Genomic DNA, 24,313 nt, shown 5'->3' on the forward strand with positions numbered 1-24,313 from the left:
TGGTGTCTCTGGGGATCAAACCCAGAGCCTTGCACATATGAAGGATGCATGCATTCTACCACTAAATTATAGCCCTAGTTCATCAATATTTTTGTGTCTTAGAAAAAGTACATAAAACTAATCTTAGAAATCATAACATACCAATTAACTTGCACCTTTTCAAGTCATGTAGGAAATAGTATAAAGGTTTGGTGAGTCAGTTTAGATGCTCTAAGAACAAACTTCCCTTCCATGTATTCACTTGAAAGAAATCACAAAAGCATTTCTCACCCATACCCTTTGGCTTAAAAATATTCCTCAGAATTGGGAAGGGAGGATACTTTTGTTCAATTAATACTTATATCTAATACACTGAATATTCCTTTAGAGGTAGAACTTTAATATCTACACTGTAAATTTTGGTTTGTTTGGCACTACTGTAAGTTCTGCTCTTAACATTCTTTGTTCAATATAAACCAAGATAAAAACTGTAGTTTCTTGTATGATTTTTTTTTACTCAGATACTCCTTAAACTACCAAAAATTAAAGTGCAATAATCTATATTTCTAAGGACAAATTTAAAATAGAATTTTGATGTTTCTTGGATTATCAGAAATACAGATCTATATAGTATAATAAAATTAGCAAATGAATGATCATCAAATGCCTGTCATTATTTGAAATTAAAATTGGTAGTGGTTACAGTAGTCATTACAAAATGAATTACATGTTTAAGGGAAAGAAGCATAAAATTTTAACAAACTATTTGGACAAATTACTAGATTATCATAGGCTAATGTATGTATTATTTTGGGACAAAATTTTTTCAGAGTTTCAAATTTATCTTTTCTCTCATAGCATAAATATTTCAGTAAAGTGCTCCTTGAATAGTTGAACTAATTCATGGTATTTACCGAAATAAAGGTCTAAATGAAGACTTTTAATTGCTCATATCTGCAGTTTGGAGGTTAGCTCTGTTTTTGAAGTAAGATTTCTTGCCATTTCAAAGGAAGTTTTTACCTATACTGAATTTTACATTCATTCCCAATGTGGGTAACAGTCTGATGACCCATTTTTTTCATAGATGGAGACTTCTTATTTGGGGTTGGAAGAGGCTAATTCTCTGGGTTCTCTTAAAGGCACTAAGCCATTCACCTCCCAAAAGCTCTACCTTGCAATACTATTAAGGATTAGATTGCAATATGAATAGTGTGAAGATGCACATTCAGAGCATAGCAGTATGAAACATACCTTAAATGCACATAAGTGAGTTTCAGGTGACTTGAGTACCTTGAAATGATATGCCAGTTTTTGTGTAAATGAGATTAACAGGGACAGAGAAGAGTATTACATAGCTTTATCAAATCTAAAAGGATTCTTGTATATAAAAATATTGGGGTTCTGTGCCACTTCTTTACTAAAATAATATGAAGAGAAATTGCTTTTAATTTCCCTGATAGCATTCCAGTTGGAGATTATTTCTGTAGCACTTTTGGTGTCTTGTGAATACTATGTAATCCATTTCAGTCCCTTAAACTTCTTCCTCACTAACTAAAAAGACTGCTACACAGAAATATTTCTCAATTTACTACATCTTTGTATTCCCATTTGTACGAAGGTAATGAAATCAAAGAATAATTGTTGAGCTTTCTGAAAATGTATTTTTTAATTTACTCATTGAAACAGAACAATTTTTTTTTTTTGGTACTGGGGATCGAACTTGGGACTTTGTGCTTGCAAGGCAGGCGTTGGAACCACTGAGCTAAATCCCTGGCCCTGAAACAACAATTTAAAGGAGCAGTACACAAAAGATCCAATAGAGAATTGTAAATTGAGAATGATTTATAGCGATGAAATAATTAAAGAATCCTACAAATGTAAATTATTTTTATATATTGGACAGAAAATAATGGGTCACCATTGTTGAATATTAAGGCAATTGATATGTGAATAATAAGGAATAATATAAACATATCACTCTTCAAACCCTTTTACTGAAAAAACCAGATACATCTGATAGTTTGCAAAAATCCTGCATTCAACTGCAACTTGTAAACGTTCACTGTAAATTCTCTTGCAGGAATGTATCTCAGGTTCCTCTCTATTGGATTCTTTTTTTTTTTTTCCAGTTCTTTCTACATAGTAATGTAGCTTTGTTGTGCTGAATTTTTCTCTAATGACTCAATGATAGTAGATTATGTAAAAAATTAACAGTTTAAGAGCTGGGGTTGTACCTTAGTGCTAGAGCTCTTGCCTAGCATGTGTGAGGCCCTGAATTCATTCATTAGCACTTAAAATCAATGATACATTGCAGTTGAACACTAACAGTTAGCTACGCCCCCTCCCCCATACTGAGGATGGAACCCAGGGCCTCACTAAGTATGCTAGACAAGCTCTCTTCCGAGGGTGCATGGAGGGCCCTGACCCAGCAGCCCCTGCGCTCTAACGGTCGAGAGTGCGCGCATGCGCACTGCTGAAGGTCTCACTACGCCCCTCGGCCTTCAGCCGTCGATTCTCGAGGCGACGCGAGACCTGCCTGGCCTGGTGGGTGCCGGGCAGTAGAAAGGTTAGCCCTGGTAGTGGGAGATGTCCCGGAGCCTCTTGTGTGGCGCCGCGTTCGCATTTGCTGTTACCTGCTTCGGTTGTGAGCTGTTTTCCTGCTATCGTCTCAGCAATTTATCCCTGGTGCTGACCAACAAGGCGCACCAATCCGCGCCCCTTTAAGTGAATCTTGGCGCTTTAGACCTGGGAGGACTTAAAGAATTACTGTAGAATTGTATACCTGCTCGCTTATTTAGTACTTTTCCATAGGCTTCTGTGTGTATCTTGCATTCCCTCCCCAGGACTTCCGGTTGCATGGGGATACCCAGACTTCACGCTCCAATTCTTTTGTTGCTACTGAACTCCAGCCCCTGGCTGGTGTCACCCTCGTGCTTGTATCAGTGGGGAGCGTGGGGACCTTTCAGAAGCCGATTGGAGTCAGGATATGGCAAATGAACGTGACCTTATCGTATCCCTGCACTTACGGACTCATATTTCCATTGCAGCTGCTGCAGCAGCATCTACTCACTTAAAAAAACAAACCTTTACCACCCGGACCTGGTGGCACATACCTGTAATCCTAGCATTTTGGGAGGCTGAGGCAGGAGGGCCATAAACTCAAGCCCACCCTAGCAATTTAGGGTCTTAGCAAGAACCTACTCAAAATTTAAAGAGGAGGTGGGGCTGGTGATGTAGCTCAATTTGAAAGTTCAATCACTAATACAAACAAAACAAAACATCCTTTTGAACTACCTTGCCTACATTGTACAAATTAATCACCAAGCCCAATGTGGAATCTTTAAAATTCTAGAATTTCTCTATTCCAGTTTGTCCCAAATGCTCTAGATCCATCTCTCAGGAATGTTGCAATAGTTTGAACCTATTTTCCACACTGGTTGCAGGTGCTCATTTGCAAACTAAAAATCTGATCGAAATTCTCCTCTGTTTAAAACAAAACAAAACATCAACAAACTTTGTAGGCTTCTTTTCGTGTATATAGTCATTATACACTTCAAAAACTTTTAATAACTGTCCTCACCAGACCATTTCATTATTAATCGCTTCTATTCAACTTCAGAAAGCTAATGTTCTAGTGACACAGATGTGATGTCCCAAATACAACATGTATTTAAAGATTAATTGTACTTACAGCCACAGAGGAATAGACTCTGAATTTTCAGCCCTATTAATAGTAAAAAAGGTAGGAGGGATGTAGATTCAGTAGTGGAAGACTCACAGTGGAGGCTAGTGGTATTTACCCCTTTCTCTGGAAAACTCCCTTCTTTCTCCTTTAATTAGAGAGATACTCATCTACCAAATGTCACCTTTAAAATAGAATTCATAGCTTCTCAATGGTCCCACTGTCTTCAATCAAAATATCCTACAACAATGGAAAATATGATCTATACACAAAGATGACCCCGAATTTTATGAAATATTTTACTTATGTGGTTGCTTCCACATGCCCTAGAATATTCCTATTTGTTATAGCACTTAAGTAATCACGTAACTCTTTCCATGTAATATCTTCCCTCAATGTCTGTACGCTGTCTGAAGGATGGGAACAGCATTTTACTTATCTCTGTATCCCTAGTGCCTAGGGTAGTTTGGTTATGCAACAAATAGTAGGTGCCAAATAAATAATTGATTAATGATAACTATATTAGTCATTTCTGACTTCTCTAAATTGGCAACTTCTTGAAGGCAAGATCCAATCTTAAATCATCTTTTCCTAATACATATTATAATTACTATATGGCATATACTGTTTGTTTCCAATTGGTGTTTTGTTCTGTCTTTAAATTTTTCTTATTCCACGCTGCTTATAACTATGGCTTAATATTGGTCACTGACACAAGATATAAAACTGAAAAAGGCCTTAATATGTAATACAACGCCTTCATTTCTTACAAATATATACTGAGCCAAGAGAGATCCAGTCATTTTCTCATAACAATTAATGCTGGGTGGAATACCAATTTCTCAAATTTCCCAAGTTAGTATCCATTCTCCAATATCTTGTTACTTAGATTGAATTTATGAAGCAACTTCTACTGCTTTCGTTTTTTAAACATTGCCAAAGGGAACCACATCATCTAATATATTTCAATAAACATTTTGGGGAGTACAGTACTTCCTTAATAAAAACATTTGAGGTTCTTGTGTTTGCTCTCTTGAACCTAGGGACTTCTGCATGCTAGCCAAGCACTCTAGCATTGAGCTAGATCCCCAGCCCCTTTTCTTTCATTTGGGGATTTTTGTTGTTTTTTTGTTTATTTGTTGTTGTTTTTTGTACCAGGATTGTGCTTGCAAGGCAGGCATCAGCACCGTTGAGCTAAATCCCTGGCCCCCTTTTCTTTCATTTTGTAAAGATGGTCTCACTGTCCAGGTTAGCTTCAAACTTGGAATCCTCCTGCCTCTGCTCTCTGGGTAGATGGGATTATTAGTACACGTTTACTGCTACTGCCCAGGTGAGTCTCCTGTTCTTAAGTTTGTGATGTTGCAGAATATCTGCTAAATGTTGATGAAAATGTTATTTGGGGGCTGGGAGTGTGTAGCTCAGTGGTAGAGCACATGCTTAGCATGTGTGAGGCCCTGGGTTCAATCCCCAGCAACCTCCCCAAAAATATTATTATTATTATTTTTAATATCTGAAAATTTTAATCCTTTCTTTACAGGTTACTAGATCACTTTTGATTAAGAAAAGTGTAAAAAGTTAGTAATTGCCACAAGTGAACGCCAAGTGGTGGCATGTGTCAATTTTCCACAGAGTCATGCTTTGCGGGGTGTCTGAATGCACTGCTTGGGGTCTCTGCTCACACTTCCTGGAATCATTTGTGGCAGATTTTAGTCCACAGGTCGCTTTTCCCCATATTTCTTTGTAAACTCTTCAGCATTCTTACAGAATTTTTTACAGTCCTTAGAGTATTCTTCAGCTAGGTCAGCCTGGAGCAGGTGCTCGGGCTGGGTGTCGTTTACCAGTGCTATGAGGGACTGGATTACTTGGTCGGTCTTGGTCGCTGGCTTCCAGTTCTCAGCACTAATTACTGGCAGGCAAACTTGTCCTTTTTCATCAATGTTTGGGTGATAGATCTTTGTTTTAAATGTGATCTTCGGTGGTTTGAATGGGTACTCTGCTGGAAAGTTGATTTCAATTCTAAAGGCCCCCTTATCATATGGAGGGTTGTCAGGAACAATAAGCCCTTGCCAAGTCAATAAATTAGCTTCATCAACCTGCAAGTTACAGAAGTTTTTCATTCCACATTTGCAAATCTCTTCAAGCTCCTTCATCAGCCTCCTGCTGGCCGCCATCTTGGATCTGGTGCTGCTGCTTTCCCAGAATGCATCGCGGCCGGCCGGCCAGCTGAAGCCCCCGCACTTCCTGGAGTGGGGGAGGGGCGGGGCGGGCCTCAAAAAAAATTATTTAGCAAAAGAAAGCAACTCTCAATTTTAAGTTTACAAGTTTGGAAAGTTTTATTAGCGTTCTTCAAAAGTAAAATTTATTTTGTTTTATTTTTAGAGTGTCTCATCCTTTCTGTGAGTTAATACCTGTAATCTTCAGAAATTTCAATTTAATCAATTAGTAATAAAGAAGAATCATTAACTAGGAGAAAATGTCAAATCTGAAAATGAAAGAGGCAGCCCTCATCTATCTTGACAGAAGTAGAGGTCTCCAAAAGTTTATAGATGATTGCAAATACTACAATGGTATGTTCAGCAAAGATGGTTTTAGAAACTTTCCCCCAAAATTCTACATACTATGATCTGACTTTTACATTTGTGTATTTTCACAGATTCAAAACAAAGTTATGCTGTGTATCGATTCAATATTTTAATAAATCCCTCTGATGTTCTTGAATTAGATGCTGAACTTGGAAATCACATTTTACACCATCCTTTAAAAGCTGCCCAAGTTTTTCAATCAGTAAGTTAAGGAAAAAAATAATTTTCCACCACATAGAATTCTTGGTAACTGTTTGTTTGAAATCACAGGTCTGTTTCATTGCTGTGAAGACTCTCTCATTAATAGCACAATTGCAGACTGAAACTCAAGTAAGTTTTAATTAACTTTAATAAAACTCAGGTACAAACTTTCAAAATGACTTGTAAGTTAGTATTTTAATATTCATAGATGTTTTGTTAAAAAAATCAGACTTTTCAATGTTTAATGGAGTATCTTACATGTTCATATTTATTTTCTGTGCTATCACTTATAAGATTAACTTTTTTTAGCCAGGTGTGGTTGTGCATACCAGTAATCCCAGCACTCTGGAGGATGAGGCAAGAAGATCTCCAGTTGAAAGGCAACCCGGGCTACATAGCAAATTCAAGTCTAGCCTCGGCTACATTGTAAAATCCTGACTAAAAAAAAAAAAAAAAGATTACACACTTTTATAATAAGACATTTCAAACATACCCGAAAGAGTAGTACAGTGAACTGCTATAATATTTCACTCAGTGTTACAATACTTTGCCATATCTTCATTACCTTTTTTTTGGTGCTGGGGATCAAATTCAGGACCTTGTACTTTTGAGGCACCACTGAGTTAAATCCCGAGTTCTCTTCATTACCTATTTTTATCTGAAATATTTTAAAGCAAACCCTAGATACTGTATTATTTTACCCCTGCACACACAAATATCTACTTCTAAAAATTATAGGCTTTTTTATATAACCACAGTGTCATCATCACCCCTTACAAAAGTAACACTAATTTGTTGATATTTAACATCTAATCCATAATTAAATTTGCTTAATTGTCTCGAGAATGTCTTTCAACTGGCTTAAGTCAGTGTCTAAACAAGGTCCATACATTATAATTGGTTCTTTTATCTGGATAAGTGTCTTTTAAACTAGAACTCTTCCTGCTCCCTCTCTTTTATACATTGACTTTTTGAAGAAACTAATTGTCCTATAAAATGTACATAATCTGGATTTGTCTGATTGCTTCTTTGTGGTACTCTTTAATTTATTCCTTTATATGCCTTGTATCTAAATAGAAGTTGCCTCTAAAGACTTAGATTCAGATTTGCTTCATTTTTAAAAGAATATATCTACGTGTAGTGTCATGTATTTTATGATTGCACTATAGCAGGATGATATACTGTTTTCCCACTTTTAGCAATTTCACAGTTGATCAGTGGGTTCAAGAGAGGTAATTCCGATCCCTCTTTATGCAGCATCCCAACAATTTCCACCCAATGGTTTTAGAATGCCTAGAATCTATCATTTCATTAGGAGTCACAAAATTGCAATTTTCCTAATAATAGTATTTTTTTCTGAATTTATTGGCTGAAATTATTCTATAAAAGAAATTTTCTCTATCAACTATTTGATTACTCTAAAATACAATTTTCCCAGGAATATCAGGGTAAATGATTATTTTTCTGTATAGTTTCAGTGAGTAGTGAGTTGAAATCTAGCAACTTCCAACAATAATGACTTTTAAATTTTTACTTGTTTTAAAATGCAAGGAACTCATAAGCTTTTTAATATAGCTGAGAGTTGTAATAATCTGTCATTCATTTTTGATGCTTATGTCTTTTGTTTTGGGGAGTCTCTTCAAGTTCACTACTACATCCTTTTGACACATACCATTAGTTTGTTTCTTTGTTTTTGTGGTACTGGGAATTGAACCCAGGACTCTCACATTGAGCTACATCCCCAGCACCCACCCCCCCTTTAATTTTGAGACAAGGTCTTTCCAAGTCACTAAATTGGTCCAGAATGGACTTGAACTTGCAGTCCTCATTCCTCAGCCTCCTAGAATCCTGGGATTAGGCCTGTGCCACCACACCCAGCTAATTTCTAGCACAAGATGCACTGATTCTATATTCTAGTATATTTTCTGTTCCAGACTTGGAATAAGCCATTTCCTTCAAGGAACCCTGGCTCTCTTTAGCATGAAATGACATTTAAAGATCACAATTTGGACACTAAATGTGTTCTTTGCTATTGAGTTGAAATTGTTTTAAAATTATTTTTAGTGGTTATAGCCACAAAATGTGTATTTCTAAGGAAAAATAATGAGTTCTTCATGATATTTCCAATTAAAATGTTAGTTTACAAGATTTTTATTTTGTTAATTTTAAATCTCTTTTCTCTCCTGCTTAAAATTTAGTTCCCAACACTAACCAATTGCTTACTTGATTTACAGTACAGTATACTTATGTCATACTTCAAGTCCAGTTGTATCTAGACTTTTCATTAATACTATTATTTTTATGTTCTTATCAGATTAATATAGTGCTGAAATTAACACATTTACCTCCTCTGCCAAGTTATATTCTTGATCTCTGTGAGTTTCCACTTGATTATACATCTCAGAGATTTTATATGATGCAAGGAATTGTGATTGCAATGACAACTATAACCAAGTATACACAAGGTGCAAGATTCCTTTGTTCAGAGGAAGCATGCCCCCTTTCAAAAGGTAAATATTAAGGTGTAAAATAAAAAAATCAAGCAATTTGTCTAATTCCAAATCATGTTTACAGTTTAGTTACTAATCTCTCATAATATAATGTAGAATGGAAGAATAAATTTCATATCTTCTAGTGTTTATAAGTTTACTTTGCATAATCTTGAAATGCATTCTTTCTCCACTTTGTACCCACTCAGCAATTTAATCAATGCTCTTATATTGCAGAAGTTCCACTTCTTTCGATACATTGTTTCATGACAGTTTGCTCATGGAGTTCCCTCTCCATGTAATATTCTCTCCTCATACTTTGGCTTAACCAGTTCAGTCTTTCTACAGGATATCTTTTCCATTTATCACCCTCTTATGGAAAAGCTTCATGTAGTCATAGGTGGAGTTTTTTGGCATTAGTTGTTCTAGATTGTGTGACACTGGGATTGATTTATAGTGCAATGCTAGGATTAAGGGTTCTAGGATTAAGGGTGTGAGTTCTACCTGCTCTTAGAGTAAATAAAATGTAAAGGACAGAAAGAGCTATGGATTTGCCTCTCATCACTCGCTGCTTGTTGCATATTGGTTTGCTTCGGCCTATCATGAACTGCTTCTCTGCGATGCCCCTCTGCCATGCCACCCTTCCTTGGAGCCATCCAACTATAAATTGAAACCTCTACAAACTGTGAGCCAAATCTTTCCTCTCATAACTTTTGGTTTTGAGTATTTTGTCTCAGAAAAGTAACTAAGAAACACCCCATCTCATTGAGTTGGATGCCCCTCTTCTTTCCATACATTCTGCAAATGAACTCCACGTGTGCAGAGAACGTTTCTCATTGACACACATAGAAATTATGTGTTTAATCATCCAGTGTTTAATATACCAGTGCCTTAGCACAGTGCCTGGCAAGAAACAGCCATGCAGTAAGTGTTAGTTGATCTTCTTGGAACCCAAGTGCAAAACTGAATTAATTATACTTTGAATTAGATTCATATTAAATTATTGAAAATAGGTAAATCTGAAAGCAAATTTAGCTTACCAATACTTTCTTTCAGGATTTCAGTATATAAGAGTGCACATGCCTGGTGCTACAGAATCTGCAACAGTAAGAAATGACTTTTTGTGTAATCTATGTTCATCTTCACTTCAAGAAGACAGAAAATTTAGAGTACTTGGCGGTAAAAATCCATTTGTGTCTTCTTATAATTATGATTTTCAAAGTACTATCCAATATTTTAATATGAAAATTAAATTGAATATATATTCTAATAACAAATGTTTTATTCTTTGCCTAAAGATAAACAGATAGTTGAAATAATTACCCCAAAAGCACTTTGTGCTTTTCAAGGATATTCTAAGAACCAGGCCTTTAGGTTTCAGTCTTTTAAAGTTTTCCTAAGAGGTATGTAAATTTGCTTAAATTCAAAAATTGCTAAAAGTATAGAATTGACTTACCTATGCATATATATGAATAATATACTTCTATAGCTTAAAATGACAAGTTATTTTATTTTTGAGGGTTTTTAAATTTTTAATTGGTACATTTTAGGTATACAATATAATGACATTCATCATTGGAGATTTGTACCTTTATATAATATATCTTGATTCTTATTTTTTCCCCATTTCCCTGCCCTCCCCTCAACCCCTCCACCCCTTCATATTTACAAACACTTTGTTTCCATTTTTTCATTTTCTCATATTAATTCCATTCCCCTCTTTCCTTTTCCCTACCTTTTCCACTCCCCCTTCCCCATTGCACCTTTTCTTCCTATTTCACACTATCTCTTATACATTTTGATCCTTATTTACATGTTCAGTTTCTGACACTAGAGAAACTATTCGGTATTTATAAATGTGTGTCCTATTTATTTCACTTAAGAGTTCCACTTCAATGTGCATCCATTTAGCTATAAATGCTTCTAATTTCTCATTCTTTATGGCTGAGTAGTACTTCATTATAAAAAAAAACATATTGTCTTTATCCAGTCTCCAGTTGATGGGCAACTGAGCTGTTTCCGTGTTTTAGCTATTACAAACTGTGCCACTGTGAACTTGGGTGCACATATATCGCTGTGGTATGATTCTTTTAATTCTTTTTGGAAGATACCCAGCAGGGGAATAGCTGGGTCAAATAGAACCTCTAGTCCTAGTTCTTTGAGGTATCTCCATACTGATTTCCACAGTGGTTGCACTAGTCTACACTCCCACTAAGAGTGGAGAAGGTACCTTTTTCCCCTCAGCCCTGGCAGCATTTGTTATTGGTTGATTTCATGGTATCACCCATTCTTTCTGGTGGAACCTTAGCATTGTTTTCATTTGCATCTTTCGAATGACCAGTGATGTTGAACATTTTTTCATATGTTTATTTATAATTTCTACTTCTGTATCTGAGAAATGTCTGTTCATTTCAGATGCCCATTTTTGGATTGGGTCTTTAAATTTGGGAGGTCTGATTTTTTTAAGTTCTTTATATATTCTAGATAGTAGACTTTTGTCTTAGGAACAGCTGGTAAAAAACTTTTCCCACATTGTGGGTTGTCTCTTCATGCTGCTGGTGACTTCTCTTGCAGTGCAAAAGCTTTTTAATAAGAAGAGATCCCACTTGTTGATTCTTTGTGCTAGTTCATGTCAGCTGAGGTTTTGTTCATGAAATCTTTTCCTATGCCAATGTCTTCAAAAGGTGTACCTAACCTCTCATCCAGCTGGTTTAGTATTTCTGTTTTAATATTTAGATCTTTAATCCATTTTGATTTTAGTTTAGTGCATGGTGAGAGTTTTAATTTTTGTCAAGTTGAAGCCCAATTTTTCCAGCACCATTTATTAAAGAGGCTATCTTTCCTCCACTGAGGGTGTGTGGCCCTTTTGTTGAAGATGAGGTTGCTGAGTGTGTCAGGAGTTGTTTCTGCATCTTTTAATCTGTTCCACTGGTCCTCAGATCAGTTTCTTTGCCAGTACCATGCTGTTTTTATCACAGTGGCTTTGTACCATAGTTTCAAGTTGCGGATTGTGATACCCCCTACCTTGTCTTTGTTGCCTAGAATTGCTTTTGCTATTCTAGGTCTCTTCCTGTTCCAAATGAATTTTTGAATTGTTTTCTCAAGTTCTGTGAAGTATGCTGTTGGGATTTCAATCAGGATTGCATTGAATCTATATAGCAGTTTTGGAAGTATGGCCATTTTCACTATATTTGTTCTTCCTACCCAGGAGCAAGGAATGTCCTTCTATTTTCTGATACTCTCTTTGATGTCTTTTTTCAGAGGGCTATAGTTTTCAGAGTAGAGGTTTTTTATTTCTTTCATTATGTTGATTCCTAGGTATTTCAGTATTTTGGATGCTATTGTGAAGGGAGTTGTTTCTCCAGTCTCTTTTTCAGTGAGTCTATTATTCGTGTACAGGAAAGCTACAGATTTTTGTTTGTTGACCTTATAGCCAGCTACTCTACTGAATTTGGTTATTAAGTCTAGAAGACTATTGGTGGAGTTCTTGGGGTCTTCTGTGCAGAGTATCATGTCATCTGCAAATAATGACAATTTAACTTCTTTGTTTCCTATCTTTAATCCTTTTGTTTCTTTCTCTTGTCTAATTTCTGTGGCTAATGTTTCCAAAACTATATTGAACTGGAGAGGTGATAGTGGACCTCTTGTCTTGTTCCTGACTTTAGTGTGAAGGATTTCAATTTTTGACCATTTAGTATGATATTGGCTGTTGATTTTTCATAGATGGCTTTTATCAGGTTGTTGATAGAGATTGTCTGTTCCAATTTTCTGTAGGGTTTTTATTATGAATGTGTGTTGGATTTTGATGAACACTTTTTCTGCATCTATCGAGATGATCACATATTTTTTTCCCTTGGCTCTATTACTATAGTGTATTGCATTTATTAATTTGTGTATGTTGAATCATCCCTGCATCCCTGGGATGAATCCCACTTGGTCAGGATATATGATCTTCTTGATGATCTTCTGCATTCTGTTTGCCAGTATCTTACTGAGGATTTTTGCATCTATGTTCATTAGTGAGATTGGCCTATAGTTCTCTTTTTCGGTTGGGTCTTTTTCTGTTTTAGGGATCGAGGTGATTCTTGCTTCCAGGAATGAATTTGGGAGTATTACTTTCCTTTCAATTTCATTGAAGAGATTAAACAGTAGCAATAGTTCTTCTCTAAATGTCTTATAGAATTCAGCTGTGAAGCCATCGGAATCTGGGCTTTTCTTAGTTGGTAAGTTTTTAATTATGTTTTCGATTTTGTTGATTGATATTGGGTTGTTTAGAATTTTTAGGTCTTCTTTATTCAACTTGAGTAATTCATACATATCTAGGAATCTGTCTATTTCTTCTGTGTTTTCCATCTTATTGACGTATAGGTTCTCAAAGGTAGGTACTGATGATCCTCTGGATTTCTGCTGGGTTCATTTTAATTTCACCCTTTTCCTTCCTAATTGCATGGATTTGAGTCTTTTCTTTCCTTTTTCTGATAAGGTTGGCTAAAGGTTTGTCAATTTGTTTATTCTTTCAAAGAACCAACTCTCCTCTTTTGTTCCTAATTGCATGGATTTGAGCCTTTTCTTTCCTTTTTTGATGAGACTTGCTAAGGGTTTATTGATTTTATTTATTCTTTAGAAAAACCAACTGTTCAATTCATTGACTTTTTGTATCGTTCTCTTAGTCTCCATTACATTGATTTCTGCTCTGATGTTTATAATTTCCTCCCTTGTATGAGCTTTGGGTGTGTCCTGCTCTTCTTTTTTTGCAAGCTTGAGGTTCAGCATCAGGTTGTTTATTTGAGCTCACTCTGTTTTCCTAATATGAATATTCACTGCTATCAATTTCCCTCATAGGACTGCTTTCATTGTGTCCCATAGAAATCTGATATGTTATATTGACATCATCATTTAATTGTAGAAACTTTCTGATTACTTCCTTAATTTTCTCTGTGACCCATTGGTTATTCAAAAGTGTGTTGTTCAATTTCCATGTGTTTATGAAATTCTTATGATTCCTTTTGCTATTGATCTCCAATTTCATCACACTATGGTCTGATAGTATACAGGGGATAACTTCAGTTCCTTGGCACTTACTTAAACATGTTCTGTGAGCAAATATGTGATCTATTTTGGAGAACAGCCCATGTGCAGTCAAAAAGAATGTGTACTCTGATTTTGTGAGGTGGAACACTGTAAACATCTGCTAAGTTCATTTGTTCAAGAGTTTGATTGAGTTCTAGTATTTTGTTGTTTATTTTCTGTCTAGTTGATCTATCTATTTGTGACAGTGGGGTATTCAGGTCCCCCACTACTATTGTATTAGTGCTTATTTCATTTTTCATGCCCGTTAGTATTTGTTTTATATAATTAGGTGCACTAGTATTTGGTGCATATATATTTATGATTGTCATCTCTTACTCTTGGATTGTTCCCTTTACAAAGATGTAGTGTCCTTCTTTGGCTCTCTTAACCAGTGTTGGTTTGAAATACATTTGATCTGCAAAGAGGATAGCTACTCCTGCTCTTTTTCAGGTTCCTGTCGCATGGAGTATTGTTTTCCACCCTTTAACTTTCAGTCTATGAGTTTCCTCTTGAATTAAGTGTGTTCCCTGTATGTAGCATGTTGTTGGACCTTGCTTCTTGACCCATTCTGCCAGTCTATATCTTTTGATTGGTGAATTGAGATCATTAACGTTGATGGTTATAACTGATATGTATTGAGTTATCCTTGTCATTACTTTTTCTTTTTGTTGGATTCTCCCCCTTTGCATTTAATTTCTTCTCATGCCTAATGGATTCATTCTGGTGAGCTTCCTGGGGTTGTGATCCTCATTGTCTTTTCCTAGGATATTGTTTAAAATTTTTTGGAGTGCCAGTTTGGTATTCATGAAGTTCGTAAGGTGCTCTTTGTCATGAAAGTGTCTTATTTCTCCATCAATTTTGAAAGATAGTTTTGTGGGGTACATCAGTCTGGGTTGGAGGCTGTTTTCCTTTAGGGCTTGAAATAACATCACTCCAAGATGTTCTTGCCTTGAGGGTTTGTGTTGAGAAGTCTGGTGTAATTCTGATGAGCTTTGCTTTGTATGTGATTTGTTTCTTCGTTATAACTGCTTGTAGAATTTTGTTCTTCTGTTGGGTTTCTGGAATCTTTACTATTATATGCTTAGATGTAGATTTTTTTTTATCATGGCTAATTGGAGTCCTATATGCCTCACTTGTCTGTATGTCAAGTTCTTTTCCCCTGCTTGAGAAGTTTTCTGCCATTATTTCTGTGAACAGATTTTTTAATGTCATCTGCACTCTCTGTTGTTTCTTCATTGACTCCGATCAGTCTTATGTTATTCTTTTTTGCATCATCTTAGCAGCTATTGGATTGATTTGTCATGGTCCCTTACTATTTTTAAGAAATTTTTCTGGTCACTAATTGCAGTCCTGTCTTCTGTATCTGAAATTCTTCCCTCATACTGGCTCATTCTGCTGTGTAAACTTTCAATGGAGTTTTTAATCTCCTGGAAATCTGTTTGCATCTGTTTTATGGATTCCACTTGTTTCTTGTGTTGCGATTCCATCACGTTCCTCAGCTCCTCTATTTTTTTAAATCTGTGTCTGCTCTATATTTTTTAATCATGTCTTGTATTATGGGCACAATCTCTGTTGTTATCTGAGAAATTATTTCTAATTTCATTTTTTCCAGATCCTCTTTCATTGCCAGTTCAGGGAGTTCAGGTGGTTAAGCATCAGATTTTTCCATCTCGTTTCCCTTTGGAGTTCCCTTAGGTGATCTGGAAGTTTGGTTTTGAGGCTTGTTTATGTGTCTTCTCATTTCAGCAGATGCAGCCAGTTGTGCCTTTGTTGAGGCAACTTTTTGCTCATCCAGTGGTCTTCGATTCTCAGCAAGCCACAGAGCAGCCTTTTCTCTGCTGCTCACCACTGTACCAATTCCTGGGTTCAGAGTGGTGCCTTTCTGGATCCCTTTGTTGTCCTGTTGTCTGGACAGGGTTCTGACTGGGGCCTGTGTGCACTTGGTATCTAGGTGGCCCTCTGGCTAGGGCCTGCCCTGCTACATAGCTGTTGTCTGGGAGGGCCTTTGCCTGGGGGCTGAGCACCTCAGTTGCTGGTGTCTGGGCAGGCTCCTGACTAGGGTCTGTGCACACTTACCAATGGTATTGGGGCGGGCCTCTGGCTGTTGCTTGAGCACCAGTGCATCTTTTTTCCAGCTGGGTCTTTGGCTGGGGCTTGTAGGCGCAAGTGGCTGGGGTCAGGGCAAGGCCCTGGCTGGACCTGCCTGCAGCCTTGCTGCTTTGGTCCACACCAGCTTTTCACTGGGATCTGTGTGCACTTACCATGATATTAGGGTGGGCCTCTATTTTTGAGTTGTTTTTTTTAAAGTTGTATTTAGCTAATATGTCAGTTATTCACTCAGGCATACAATATTCATTTTTTAAAAGAATTAGCACTCACCTACTGTATCCTAAGCCTTATGCTAAGCCTCAGGATCACAGTCATCTTAAGGCAATGATCTCCCATTTTTCTGTGTGTATTTGTCATTGTTAATATTGGGATTATTGTTTTAGTATACAAACTTTACAAAAGTAAAAACTTTGGTTTTTTTACTTCATGTAGTAAAAACTGAAGTATTTTTTAAATGTTTGAGCATTCACATTTGATTATCTGTTGAGAACTGCATGGCTAAGTACCTGTGACTAGATAGTGTGCCATGAAGGAGGAACTTACTCTGAGTATCAATCACTCCAGGAAGAAGTAAGTCTTCACTGAGAAGCCAGGACTGTGAAAATGAGAATGGGCTCAAAATTTTTCTTTGACTGATACTGGAGAAATTAAATCTGTTCAGAAAGAGAATTTTTGGATATAAACCATGTACAGGAAACATGGGAGTTAGGAAAGTTATGCTCAAACAAGAACTCTTTTTCCCCATGATTTGACAAGGATAGAGCAGGAATATAAGCTTAGATGATAGTAACTTTTCTTTTCTTTTTTTTTTTTTTTTTGATGATAGTAACTTTTATATGGCAGTTATTATGTGTTAAGCATTCTTACAGTGTTATCTCCATTTTATGATGTAGAAACTGAAGCAAGGGGGCCGGGGTTTTAGCTTAGTAGTTCCGCTGCCTGCCTCACAAGTGCAAGGACCCGAGTTCAATCCCCAGTACCAAAAAAAAAACAAAGAAGAAGAGGAAACTGAGGCAATGATGGGTTAACTGGGCCAAAGTAACATAGCGAGTAAGTTATATAGCCAAGATTCACACTGAGGCAATCAGCCTTAAAATCTGTGGGTTTTAACTACGTAATTATATACTACATATAAATACATACATATAAAATGTGTATTGTAATATAAAAATTTAAAGGACTATCTGACTTGCATTTTTGTAGAAAACTTTTTCTCTAAAGAAACTTATCAATAACCCAAATAATGTTCTTAAATTAAATGGGTAAATGAAGGCCTTTTTGAGTTCACTTTAGAAGAGATACACAGACTTCCCAGGCTCCTTTCCTTCCTCTTGACCTTTCTGTGACCTCAGAACACATCCACCAAACTCTAAAATTTCATGGAATAGTTAAAAAAACTATTTACTAGCTGACCATGGAGTCATATGCCTGTAATCACAGCACTGAGGAGGCTAAGGCAGGAGGATTGCCCCAAGTTTGAGGCCAGCCTGTACTTACACAGTGAGTTCAAGGCCAGCCTGAGCTACATAACAAGACCTTGTCTAAACAAACAAACAAACAAACAAACTATTTAATTAGAAAGATGATAGTCTCTTTTTATTTTCATCTTATAATTCATTCTGCATTTTTTAGTTGTTTTTAGGGTTTTTGTTTTGTCAGTTGGTTTGGGGTTTATAATGTTTGTGGGTTTTGTTATTATTGATTTTGTTGTGAGTTGTGGTATTAGGGATTGAACCCAGGGAGTTATACTGAGTTATAACTGAGTTATACTCAGCCCTTTTCATTTTTTAATTGTGTGACAGGGTTTCACTAAGTTGCCCAGATTATCCTTGAATTTATGATCCTCATGCTTCAGTCTCCCAAGTAGCTGGCCTTACAGTATTTCCCGTTTGTTTATGTTTACTTTTTTAACTTGTTGAGCTTGATTCTTCCCTTTCAGGTGTGCTCTCTGGTGCTAAGAGGGTATGGAGGGAGAGATCAGTGATCTTCTGCACAAAGAGAACTTCATCCTTGCCTCTTGTAAACTTTTCTTTCATAGCCTTGCAACCAACTTCTAACTGTGGAACAGATGATCAAAATTTTTAGTGTATTTTTCAAATTAAACTTTGAACTTATACAAAAGCTTTATCCAATCTGTATGTGTGAAAGAAGAACTTAACCCTATGTAGAAGGATAGACTTTGGAAGCAAGCTGAGTTAGACTGTGTGTCAGTAATGCCATTAACTAGTATTTAACCATGTGTAATTCACTTACCTTTTCAGTTTCTTCATGTATAAAGTGGAAATAATATCTACTTTACAGTTTATAGTTATATAATATATATAAATACCTTACAAATAATTGTAATCAGTGAATGGTACTTTTTAAAATTATTTCCAAATAATATTATTGCATATAAGGTCATTTTTATTAACATTACTTGCCATTTAGTAGAAGGATGTTTCATTTATATAGAATAATTTTTTCCTCTTGACTGTATTATAGGAGAGTACTATCATATGCTTCTTGAAAGTAATTCCTCTTGCACATAAGTATCAAAATATATCAGTAAACTGCCTCAATTTACATTATTGGTGGCACTGCATATGGATATTATACTAAACAAAACTAAATATTTTATTATTTATTCAACCACTACATTTTTACTGGTACTGGATGTGTGAAACATATGATTATATACTATTTTCTTCTATGTTTAATGATTTTAGATGAATTAGTGAATAAAATGAATATAGGAAATGAGTATAAAATTATTGGAATTCCAGCCTGCGTCAAAAGCTCACAAACTGCTATCTGTATAGAAGCAAACAGCATCATTCTTTGCAATCCAAAAGGTAAGGAAATCATATATTGACAAACATTTAAATTTCAATCAATTCATTTAGCAAATAAATATTGTTTGTATTTGTGCTGGACACTCTTCTGAGCACTCCAGATATAGGACAGTCAAGTTTCTACTCTTACGTAGTAGGTGGTCAATCATGTAGTAGGTGATATAAATAATCAATGCTATCATTTCTGACAATAAATGTCACGGAGAAAATAAAACATAGATAATGTTGTACAGCTTTGCTGCCTGGCAAGACTCCTTTCTTTGAGTTAAATATCATTTTGAAGCCAGGAATGTGCTTGTGGTCCCAGTTACATGGGAGCTGAGACACAAGGATCACTTAAGCCCAGGAGTTTGAGGCCAGCCTAGCCAACATGATGAGAACCCTGACCATCTAAAAGAATAAATGATAATAATAATAATAAATGTAAATATTATTTTGATTTTTATAATTAACAATTAGAAGAATTTTGTTTGTTTGTTTTGGGGGGGGGGGTTTTGGTACCGGGGATCGATCTCAGGCCCTTGCGCTTGTGCAGCAGGCAGTGAAACCAGTGAGCTAAATCCCCGACCCTAATTAGAAGAATTTTTCAGGATGCCAAGAGTTAGAGATTACTCAGAGTTTTTCTATAGCACCTTTTCTTCTTTTTCTAAAAATGTGGAACACTTCACAAATTTGCATGTCCTCCTTACACAGGAAATATGCTAACCTTTTCTATATTGTTCCATTTTCACTGTATGTGCGCTGAAACAAGCACAGTACCTTTTATTTGCTAGCTAAGGCAGTTCAAAGTGACTGTTGTGGTTTGAGAGTTTAATAAAATATCACCTTTTCTTCTCTAAGTTCTTTTTTAAAAAGTTTTTATTTTTTATTAGTACATGTTTGCAGTACATAATGATTACAGCTCTTGTAGGGAGTTAGTACATGTACGTGACACTTCTTAATTCTTTTTTTAATCTCATTCACCTGCCCTCCCCCCTCCATCTCTTGATCCTCTTCCCATTTGAGAAAGATCTATGTCCCTATTTCCTATTATCTATCTTTTATTTTGCTCTTAATTTCTGTTTTTCTTAATTTATATTTCTCATATAAGAGAAACCATGTGATTTTTATTTTTTTATTTTTTTGGTACTGGGGATCAAACTCAGGACCTTGCGTTTGTGAGGCAGGCAACGGAACCACTGAGCTAAATCCCTGGCCAACCATGTGATATTTAAGCTTATGTGACTGATTAATTTTACTTAACATTATGGTCTCAAGGTGCATCCATTTTCCTATAAATGACTCATTTATTCTTCTTTATGGCAGAGTGGTACTGCATTGTGTGTAAATACCACATTTTCTTTATCAGTTCATCTTTTGGTGGACATATAGGCTGCTTCCAAGATTTAGCTGTTATGAGTTGTACTGCTAAAAACAGTACCACTGTAAACAGTACTATAAACAGTACATGGGTTTCTGTGTATCACTGTAATATGATATTGTCTAACTCTTTTGGGAAGATACCTAGATGGAGAGCAGCTGAATCAAGTGAAATTTTTAGTTTTAGTTTATTGAAGAATCTCCATACTAATTTCCATAGTGGTTGTACTAATTTACATTCCCACCAACAATGTACTCATCTGAGTTCTGAAATAAAAAATCAGACAACAGATAAAGGTAGATGGGGGAGACAGAATATCACCTTTATTACTAAAAGTTCTCTTTAACAACTCCAACGTAAGTTAGCATTACATAAACAAAAGTAGACCTACTCTTTTAACTTAGTTCACAAATATCTAAATGAGGGAAAGGCTGGTTAATTCTTGATTACAGTAGAATTTTGTGTAATTAAAATGCAAGTGGATTCTAGATATCTCTGCTTATTTTGGAGACAAACCACTTGTTTATTTGTTTATTTTTATTCCAGTACTAGGGGTAGAACCTAAGGGTGCTTTACCACTGAGCTACTCTGCTAGCCCCTTTTCACTTTTATTTTGAGACAGAGTCTCACTAAGTTGCACAAGCTGGCCTCAAACTTGTGATTCTCGTACCTCAGCCTCCCAAGTGCTGGCACTATAGGCATGTGCCACTGAGCCTGGCCTTTTTTTAAGTGAACAAAAATATTGAATAAAGCAACCATTGATGGACCACAGATAGTTTAGTGATCTTTTTATATTTTCCAGAGTTAAAAGTTTCATGATTTATTGATCTAGTAGCATAACACAACTTAGATGTAGGTGCAAAAATCTGCTTTCTTATGTTGACCTCCATATTAAAGCAGATTTAACCATTCAAATGTAGCAGGAGCTAGACTAAGGCAGACCTCCTTCAGTCTGTGAGCATGGGTGAATAGAGGAAGCTATGATGTAATCTATAATTGCAGGCCAAGTGGAAGAAGGAAAGAATTGAGTTATTTATGCACAGCTATTTTTCCCAAAACTGACTATTGGATAAATCACTTATGGTATTAGTCAGCTTTTCATCTCTGTGACCAAATACCTAGGAAAAACAATGTTTTGGCTCACAGTTTCAGAGGTTTCAGTCCATGGTTGACTAGTTTCATTGCTTTTAGGTCTGTAATAAGAAAAATCATGCAAAAAGTTGTGGCAAAGGAAAGCTCCTCACTTTGTGGGAGCCAGGAAGCAGAGAAAAAGGGAAAGAACCAGAGAAGAAGGGGCCTGGAGCAAGATATACCCTTCAAAATCATGCTTGTGGTGATCTACTAACTCCAACTGGGCCCTGCACCTCCTAATATCCCATTTAGCTATGAACTTTTCAGTGGATTAACCCACTGATGAGGTTAGCACCCTCGTAATCGAGTCACCTCTCTAGGCTCCACTTGAAACATTGCTGCATTGAGGATAAGCTCTTAATATAAAAGTTTTGGGGGAATACTTCATATTTAAACCAGAACACTTATCCTTTTCAGGAATTGGAGAAAGTGAGTGAATAGAGAAGATCTAGAATGTTACAGTGTAGTTCAGTACTGTGATTTTAGAGTAGAGTACAAATGATTCCTTTTAAACTACAGCATTGCAATACTTCCCATTCTTCTCATTAGTTCTTTTTTTTTTCTTCTCATTAGTTCTTACTTAAGGTAATATTATTTCAAACATAGAAATACAGGAGCAAATACAATAAGCAGTCTGGCTTGCTTATACTGGTCTTAAAAGGAGATTTGCCTTCAACCCATAGCCAATCTATATGGGCATATTAAGTGACTATTTCTTATTATTAACATGCCTTGAGATAGAAATGACAGCGAAGCATGCCCTCCAATCATAATTTAATTTCATAAAATTTGAATAGTCTAGCTTTTGAACTATAATTTGATAATATCTTAGATAAGTAGAATCAAATACTTATAATACTATTTTTGATATTTACTTTCAGTTTCTTCAGGAATTAGTGAAAACTTCAATTGTCTCCTCTCCTTAACTTCTGGTTCATGCTGGAAATTTACAGCAATACTTGCCAATATCTTTGCATCACAAATTGTTCCTCCAGGGACTTACAATTTGCTCAAGCTCTGTTTGTTGATGAGTCTAGTACAGACAAGTGATTCTAAGAAGGAACTAGAAAATTCCCTGGATATTTTAATTATAACAAGTGATACTCTACTTGTAGAAAGGTAAAATATATGCCATGATTTTTTTGAAGTATAAATTGGTCACAGAATTGCATAAGTATGTCCCATTAGTATTATTACAATATGAAGTTTTAGAATTTAATCTGAGAACTGTATTTGAATCAATTTTCATCAGTGAAGTTCAAAAGTTTTAACTATGAATTGAGAAATGGAATATTTGCTTTCAATATTTTGAGAATCTAACCACTCAAAGTTTCAACCTATTCCCCCATTTACAAATACAGTAAATGCACCTTTTTAGGCTTCCCCCAATCCAGTTCCTTAGACAAGTGTTCTGCTTTTGTACCATGTTTTCATATTTAATAATCTTCCCCCAAGAGCCAACAAGCCATTTTTTTCTTTTCCTTATACATATCATTCAATGATAATCATTCACTGCACCCAAACAAGGCTATAAAAAGTGCAAAAATAACTGAGGTTTTTTTTTTTAGAGGAGTATCTACTTAGCATTTAGGGATTCCTTTTAGCAAGTACACTTTTTAAAGTTGCCTAAATGTTCATAAATTCAGGAATAAGCTCTCTCTGTTAATATTTTGTATGTAAGGCTAAAGCAAACATAAATTTATGGAAAGAATTTAAAATTTTTGAAACTTGAAATTAAGCTGAGCATGGTGGTGCACACTGGTAATTCCAGCTGAAGCAGGAGGATAGCAAATTTGAGATCAGCCAGGGCAACTTAGGGAGACTCTGACTCAAAAAATGAAAAATAAAAAAGGGATGGGGATGTAGCTCAGTAGCTCCTGGGTTCAGTCTACACACACACACACACAGAACCCCCCCAAAAATAAAAAACACTTCAAATTAGAATTAACATAATTGAATATATAATGTTTTGTTAAAATTAAATCATCACTAGCAATGTTAAAAAAAGTACTGAATGCTACAGATTACACCATTGTTCTGTTTCACTCAGAGATCCTTTTTTGTTGTTGTTGTTGGTTCTGGGAATCGAACTTGGGACCTTGCACTTGCAAGTAGGCAGCAGTACCACTGAGCTAAATCCCCAGCCCTCCACTAAGAGATCTTGAGAGTATTTGTTTCTTTATAGCCTCACTAACATTGAGTGTTATCAAACTTTAAAATTTTGCCATCTGAGATGGCCGTGATGGCACTCACTTGTAAGCCCAGACCTTGGAAGGCTGAGACAGGGATCCCCATGAGTTTGAAGCCGGTCTGGGTTACATAGTGAGTTTAAGGAAACTTAACTACATAGTGAGACCCTGAATGCAAAAACAAAAAATAATTTTTAATTTAAAATTAAAATTTTGGGGCCGGGGATTTAACTCAGTGGTTCCACCACCTGTCTCGCAAGCACAAGGACCCAAGTTTGATCCCCAGTACAAAAAGAAAAAAATTAAAATTTTGCCTTTTTAAGGTAATAGTATTTTGTCTTTAATTGAAAATAATCTTTAGTCTAATTTAAGATATTAAACACTTGTATTGTTTTTCTATGAACTTTTTGTTTTTGATCATTGTTCATTTTTCTATTAAGTTGTTAGTATATTTTTTATGGATTTGTAATACTTATTTCAAGTTAAGATATTTGTCTCTTTTCCTGTGTCATTAACCTTTTGATTTTTCTTGTGGTATTTGGGGCTGTATGAGAAATTTAGTTTTTTGTTTTTAGGTAAATTTTATATATACTAAAATAATCATATCTATGGAAACAATGTTTTGAAAAATGCACACACTCCTATAGCCACAACCATAATATGAGGATATTTTCATTGCTCTAGAAA

The 24,313-nt window shown here is 35.8% G+C and overlaps 2 protein-coding genes and 1 non-coding gene across 9 annotated transcripts in view; 1 reads left to right on the forward strand and 2 right to left on the reverse strand.

Moving 5' to 3' along the window:
• The first annotated feature begins 633 nt into the window (after window positions 1-633).
• Window positions 634-24,313, forward strand: part of Mcmdc2 (minichromosome maintenance domain containing 2) — a 51,223-nt gene continuing 27,543 nt past the window's right edge. For 2 of the 7 annotated variants that reach the window (XR_015442717.1, XM_004842094.3), the window contains exons 1-9: window positions 634-2,545; window positions 6,041-6,228; window positions 6,315-6,445; window positions 6,514-6,573; window positions 8,759-8,954; window positions 9,990-10,112; window positions 10,232-10,336; window positions 18,821-18,946; window positions 22,319-22,556. Coding sequence is in view for 6 of the 7 variants with exons in the window: in XM_004842094.3 (XP_004842151.1) it covers window positions 6,135-6,228; window positions 6,315-6,445; window positions 6,514-6,573; window positions 8,759-8,954; window positions 9,990-10,112; window positions 10,232-10,336; window positions 18,821-18,946; window positions 22,319-22,556 (1,073 nt within the window). In the remaining variant the exon portion in view is untranslated. Of the gene's footprint in view, window positions 2,546-6,040; window positions 6,229-6,314; window positions 6,574-6,753; window positions 8,955-9,989; window positions 10,113-10,231; window positions 10,337-18,820; window positions 18,947-22,318; window positions 22,557-24,313 lie in introns of those variants that run through there. The other 5 variants (XM_021256060.2, XM_021256062.2, XM_021256063.2 and 2 more) reach the window with 5 other exon arrangements.
• LOC101711616 (ubiquitin-conjugating enzyme E2 L3) lies at window positions 5,283-5,847 on the reverse strand. Its single transcript, XM_004842095.4, has one exon. The coding sequence runs from the start codon at window positions 5,830-5,832 to the stop codon at window positions 5,368-5,370; it is 465 nt and encodes a 154-aa protein (XP_004842152.2). The 5' UTR covers window positions 5,833-5,847; the 3' UTR covers window positions 5,283-5,367.
• Window positions 19,595-19,700, reverse strand: LOC147824137 (U6 spliceosomal RNA). Its single transcript, XR_015442778.1, has one exon. It is a non-coding gene; the product is annotated as a U6 spliceosomal RNA (small nuclear RNA).

This window comes from Heterocephalus glaber, unplaced genomic scaffold (genome assembly GCF_053883595.1).
Source record: "Heterocephalus glaber isolate CG9 unplaced genomic scaffold, H.glaber_assembly_v1.0 deba00001553, whole genome shotgun sequence".
Classification (NCBI taxonomy): Eukaryota; Metazoa; Chordata; class Mammalia; order Rodentia; family Bathyergidae; genus Heterocephalus; species Heterocephalus glaber.

Excerpts from the sequence above, each read along its gene's own strand:
- LOC101711616 (XM_004842095.4), bottom strand. The coding sequence starts at position 5,832 with ATGGCGGCCAGCAGGAGGCTGATGAAGGAGCTTGAAGAGATTTGCAAA.